Source organism: Lontra canadensis, unplaced genomic scaffold, assembly GCF_010015895.1.
Source record: "Lontra canadensis isolate GAN:19392208 unplaced genomic scaffold, GSC_riverotter_1.0 scaffold12, whole genome shotgun sequence".
Classification (NCBI taxonomy): Eukaryota; Metazoa; Chordata; class Mammalia; order Carnivora; family Mustelidae; genus Lontra; species Lontra canadensis.
Window position 1 is genome coordinate 1,839,167 of NW_022631006.1, and position 6,718 is coordinate 1,845,884.

Genomic DNA, 6,718 nt, shown 5'->3' on the forward strand with positions numbered 1-6,718 from the left:
AAAAGCCTATATACAATGACAGATAATGAAAGACAACTGAATTTATAATATATAACATCTAAAATATTTAATCATAGTTCTTTTATGACTACACAGTAACTTATTTTACTTAATAAAATACTAAAAATGCCATTTTCTACTTTTTTGAATATATATTTGCAAACATTTTCTCTCACAGAGATGTTCTATTAGATAATATGCATTTCCAATAAAGAACTAATAGAGTTATAGATACTGATTTTCCTAAATTTATTTATTTAATAAAAACTAAATTTGCTTAGACTATCATGGACATAAAAATTATGATATTAGGGGTATCTGGGTGGCTCAGTTGGATAAGTGAATGACTCTTAGTTTCGGCTCAGGTCATGATCTCATGGGTCATCAAATCAAGCCCCAGCCCCACATGGGACACCACACTCACCAGAAAGTCTGCTTGGGGATTCTCTCTCTGCTCCTTCTCCCATGTGCATTCTCTCTCTCTCTCTCAATTAAATAAATAAATCTTTTTTTTTAAATCATGATGTTATTTTCAATTCTATAACCTTTTAATTTGCAAACAGGTAATTACAGAAAAAAATTGTAGAATGCAACTCAGAAAACAGTTGGAAAACAACAAATGTTTCTTGTAAGAATTACTTATTAGTGTAATAACCATTAAAAATAGAAGTTAGCGCATAAATATGTAATCATCTGAAGAATGTCAATCTTTAACTTCACTTAATTACTAAAATGGTCATTTAAGGGCACCTGACTGGTTTAGTCGGTAAAGTATACAATGCTTGATCTCAGGATCATTGATTTTGAACCCCATGTTGGACATGGAGCCTACTGAAAAATAAATAAAATTTTAAAAGCCTTTTTTAAAATTTAATAAAGTTTAAAAAAATAAAATGGCCATTTAAGAATGTACCTTAATGAGTATCACAAATATGTCTTTTGATTAAACAAGAATAAGGGAGGGGCGCACTGTTAAGCATCTGCCTTCAGCTCAGGTCATCATCTCAGGATCCTGGGATGGAGCTCTGCATTGGGCTCCCTGCTCAGTGGGGACTTTACTTGTCCCTCTCCCTTTGCCCCACACCCCTATTTGTGCTCTCTCTCTCTCCCTCTCTTGCTCTGCTCGCTCTCTCTCTCAAATAAATAAGTAAAATATTTTTTTAAAAATTAAAAAAAAAAAACAAGAATAAGGGATAGTTTGATTCTTTTTAAGCTTTATTTTGATTTCAAATAAAATGTCAACACAAAAGACCAATTTCACATATGCATATTAATTATGAGAAAATAATTGAAATAGTTATACCTCCTAAATAAATAGTATCAATATAACTTAAAATACTTAGTGGAAATGAAATCATTAATATACATAACCAGTCTCCAACAGATTATTAGTATTACTAAAATGTGAGTGTTGAGTGTTAGCTGCTATCATTTGTGATTTGTGCGTAAAGTGTAAACAATGATTATTGGAACACTGAAAAAAAATAAAATTACAAAAAAAGTGTAAAATAAATAGGAAGCTCTTTTCTATTTACTTAGCCATGATGAATAAGCACCTCAAAAAAACATTCTAAGTCTATCCTTTGGAGAATGCCTGGGAACCCATGTGCTACATAGGTTTTTATATAAGGAACTCTCTTATCAGTAAAGTGAAACTTTAGAAAAAGTCATATTTTGCAGTATCATAGCAAAGCTTGCACCGTGTGTAAATTTCAGTGTCATAGCAGTTCTTCATAGGAAAAAATTCTTAAAAAGGTTGTCAATCTGCAGTTTTTTGAGTATTGTACTCAGAATTAGCAGTTAACAATGAAAAAACCTCTTAAAAGCATTGACTTTCTACATTTCATTCTAACAAAACAATTCATTATTTACTTATTTTACAGTTAATCTCCATGCTAAATCTGAAAGTATGCTCTCAATAACAACTATAATAAAAGAATGTGGAGATAATGACACAAGATGATAAAAGCAAGGAAAATGCTCACTTGAGGATATAATCTTTTTCACATATAGGAGCCCTAAGTAGACATGAAGAAGTAGGAGAAATGTTCCACAAAAAGTTACCCAGAGAATTCCTATAGAACAAAAAACTATCAAAGTGAGTAGAAAACCTTCTGAGATTCCAGTCACTATTGATAAAGTCTTTCTAATATGGATATTTTGCTCTACGAAATTATGAGCAAATAAATTTTGTAAGCAGAAGTCCCTTACCATTGTTAATTAATGAAAACTTAGAGAAGAATCGTAAAACTTAGTTTTGTTGGTGGAAGTGTTTGGATAGTTGGTAAAGCAGAGATAATGCTATTTATTTTCCTTCCTTAACACATAACTAAATTACATTCCCAAACCTCCTATGTGATTAGCTTGGGCCATGTGACTGACTTTGGGCCAGTGGATAAGATATTATCTTTCAGAATTCTCAACAAGCTTTCTTCCCTCCCTATCTAGTACAGAGTATCTAATGGAGGACTCCAGGGCTCTAGAAGATGGCAGAGTGGGCTCTGAGTGACATAATGGAATAAAGACCCACCCCCACTCTCTATCTGACCCACACTGGAATGTGACATAAAGGAGTAATAAATCTTTATAGTATTAGGCCACTGAAACTTGAGAACATCTAGAAGATTATTCATTCATTAATGTATCTGTTTCTCAAATAGTATGAATAATAAGAATTAGTGGGGATTAAAAATAAAGTTTTGTACTGTGGAGGAGGGAAGAGATGGTAATTGTACTAATCTAAATATTAGATTAGGAATAGTTTTTAGGAACTACTTGAACAATACAGATTTGAATACAAATACAAATACAAGTTCATCCTTGAACAATACAGATTTGAACTACACAGGTTCACTTATATGTGGACTTTTTTTTATAAATACAGTACGGTGCTATAAATGTATTTTCTCTTCCGTATGACTTTCTTAATAATATTTTATTTTCTCTAGCTTATTTTATTACAAGAATAGAGTATATATAATACATGTAACATACAAAACATGTATTACTTGACTGTTTATTTATCAGTAAGGCATCCACCCAGTCAACAGTAGGATGTTTAGTCAAATTTTGGAGGAGTCAAAAGTTAGACACAGATATTCGACTGCACTGGTGTTGATGCCCCTGACCCCTGCATTGTTCAAGGCTCAATTGTATATGATCACAAGTATTCTGCAATTGGTTCTGTCAAACTCTTGCTTCCCCAGTCATATGCTTAATTTACATCATATTATTATGATAATATTATAAATATTAGTGACAGATGCTCAAAACATTAGCTATCACTCATTTCTTGCCATACTCTGAGCACCTTACTTAGCACTTTATATGAATTATCTCATTTAATTTCAAAGTTACCCTATGAGAAAATTTTAACAATATACTCATTTTAGAGAGGAAACTGATGTCCATGAAAATTAAGGTGATCTCACAGCTAGTAAGTGGTGAATCCAGAATTCAGAAGGTCTTTTTGACTCTATAGCCACCCTATTAATATACAACAACACATTAAGTGTAATATTTTATTTCAAAAAGTACTGCTTGAGCAATAATAATTTACTTCAACTACTTTCCCACCCACAAACAATCCTATCGTTGTATGGTCATGTTGTACATCACAAAAAAGGCCAAAAGGAAAAGCTGATCTTAGCAAATATATTATAATCCTGGATCTGCCCCTCATAGTGAAAACCTTACACCCTGATTTTATCAACATGCCAAAAATCCATCCATCTATTAAGGGTAGATGCACAGTAATCATTAATGTTTTGACCCATAAATCAAGTTATTCATTTATGATGAATAATTTAAATGAAAAAAAAAACTTCACTGAAGGAATATAGTTAATTACTCACCTAAAGATAACTATTCTTTTTTTTTTTAAGATTTTTATTTATTTATTTGACAGACAGAGATCACAAGTAGGCAGAGAGGCAGGCAGAGAGAGAGGAGGAAGCAGGCTCCCTTCTAAGCAGAGAGCCCGACCTGGGGCTTGATCCCAGGACTCTGGGATCATGACCTGAGCCAAAGGCAGAGGCTTTAACCCACTGAGCCACCCAGGCACCCCAAGATAACTACTCTTTTAAATGATATACATAAGGGGCACCTGGGTGGCTTAGTCAGTTAAGAATCTGACTTTTTTTTTTTAGATTATTTTTTTTATTTTTTATAAACATATATTTTTATCCCCAGGGGTACAGGTCTGTGAATCGCCAGGTTTACACACTTCACAGCACTCACCATAGCACATACCCTCCCCAATGTCCATAACCCCACCCCCCTTCTCCAAACACCCCTCCCCCCAGCAACCCTCAGTTTGTTTTGTGAGATTAAGAGTCACTTATGGTTTGTCTCCCTCCCAATCCCATCTTGTTTCATTTAAGGAATCTGATTCTTGATCTCAGCTCAGGTCTTGATCTCAGGGTCCTGAATTCAAGGCCTGTGTCGGGCTCCACATTGGACATGGAGCCTACTTAAACACACACACACACACACACACATACACATATATATATATATACACATATATATATATATACACACACACATATATATATGATAAATGATATATATGAAATCTATGTGATTAGTATATATCCTTGAAGCAGAGATACTTTGGAAGCCAAATAATAGAATATTACTTGAAAAACATGGATTCAGAATGAAGATATTTTTGTAAATAGAATGTTTAATAGCTTTAAGTATAAATAGCCAGATACTCATTCACCATATGAACAGCCTTGTCTTTGGGACTGAGGTTCAATGGAATTAAGTTCCACTCCCTCATCTCTGAACCATACTTGGATAGGCTTTAGCCCATATTGCTTCTGACTTTCCTGTTATCTGCTTCCATGACTAAAATTCCTTCTGTGGATATGTCAAGACCTTCAACTAGTTTATGTCAAACCCTGCTGCACAGGAATATATCTGTTCTTTTAAGAGAACTTTGCACATCCTTGTACTGATCTGTTTTGTGCTGCTCTTGAAATCCAACAATCCAAAGGCAACCTCATCTTGTGTCCTTCATTTCAAATCTTTTGCCAATATCTCTCTCATAATAGTCTATAAGAATAAGAAAAAAATGACAAGAATTGAAAGAATTAATTCCAGGATAAGATAGTGCTCACTGAAAAATCCTGCCTATTTATGAGGAATTAGAGAGGATAAATAATAACAGATGTTCTCTTTTTCTTTTACATAGTGTCGAAGCAGTGTATCCACAGGATTCAGTTAATCATGTTAACATACATCTTGATTGCTGGGGTAAAGCTTTCCAAACTCCTCTTACAAGAGCCACCATGTTTCTCTTTATAATGGTACCAAACCCCATGCTAGGCTAGAACTGTTGCTCTGGAAGGAAGAATGGCCTAGAATTCATCAAAGCTGTCATACAGTGTCAGGGAAAGATGGTGCTTTGCCAGTTGCACCCCATCAATGAAAAACTAAGCTTGTTCAAGCTTTATGCTGCCACCATGCCATGCACTTCAAGAGCAAAGTCCAGTGTCACAGTCCTGGTGTTCCTTTTTCTAACTAGGAGAATGCCAAGAGCACTTTCCCACAAACAAGTATGTGGGAGATAGTAAATGCAATAACGAGCTTAATTAAACCACCAGGGTGCTTCAAGACTGGAATGATTCAGTCAGACAGAAACAAACAATTTTTATTCCTTTATTGTTGTTTCTTTTTTATCTGTGAGCCAGGGGGTGGGAAGAGGACCAAGAATTCAGACATGGGAAAGATCTGGATGAACTTAGGAACTATTCTAGTAGTTTAGAGTCTGGAGAATGCTGTCGAGAAAAGTATTACAAAAACAAAAACCAGGAGGAATGCTGAAGCAGCTTTCTCTGGAGACACAGCATGCATAGTTAGGGAGTTCCTAGACATGTTTCTGCCTGGATCCAGCTACTTTTCCTTGAGTTGGAGAACACATATTTGGAAACCTCTGACTGACAACAGCACACTGATGAGTAGATATCCTTTGATGTGAAGTGAATGATCATGCCATCAACCTTCATAGTACTGGCCAATGAGAAACCTCTGAAAATAACATGAAAAGAATAAAAAAACATAAATGATCAATAGACAAAAGGCAAAACTTCTAATAAGAAGAGATAAACAGACAAAGATAAAAATTAGGTTACAAAAGCAAAAGTAATTTTAAACTATATTAATACCATATTTGTAATTTTTAAAATTTTTGTAGTGTTATAGCATGTTGTTACATTCACCAAATTTTATTTTCGTTAGTAGAACTAATTGATAATAAAAGGAGGGAAATGCCATTTAAGTAAGCATCATCTGTGGTCTATGGTGTCACTGTAAAGGTTCGGTAAGATCTGAATACACAAACTATTTCAGTAAAACAAAAAGAAAATACATGAAAAATTGTGTATAATTGAGCATACACAAAGTTACCCTTCCCAAAAATTATGAATAAAAATTTTTAAAGAATTTAAGAGAAAAAAGGTCGAGTATTTTTTTAATATGAGGGATCCTAAAATTCTAATTATCTTACTTTACCAACTGAGAAAGACACAGCACATCAAACTCACCATCATATGGTTTCACTTGGTCCTTCTTAATAGTTTACTATAGTCAACAACAAACTGTACCATAGTAGTGGAGAGAAATCAAAAGAAACAAAAAACTCCAAAAGACAAAAAAAAATGTATATATGTGTGTGTGGATGTATGTATGTATATGTGTATACACACACACA

General features: G+C 33.9%; 1 protein-coding gene across 1 annotated transcript in view; it reads right to left on the reverse strand.

Annotated features, from left to right (window-relative positions):
• Positions 1-5,651: 5,651 nt before the first annotated feature.
• LOC116866984 (uncharacterized protein encoded by LINC01551-like) overlaps positions 5,652-6,718 on the reverse strand; it is an 18,793-nt gene continuing 17,726 nt past the window's right edge. Inside the window, exon 3 of the mRNA XM_032856219.1 lies at positions 5,652-6,036. Within this exon, the coding sequence (XP_032712110.1) occupies positions 5,865-6,036 (172 nt within the window). The 3' untranslated portion in view covers positions 5,652-5,864. The remainder of the gene's footprint in view (positions 6,037-6,718) is intronic.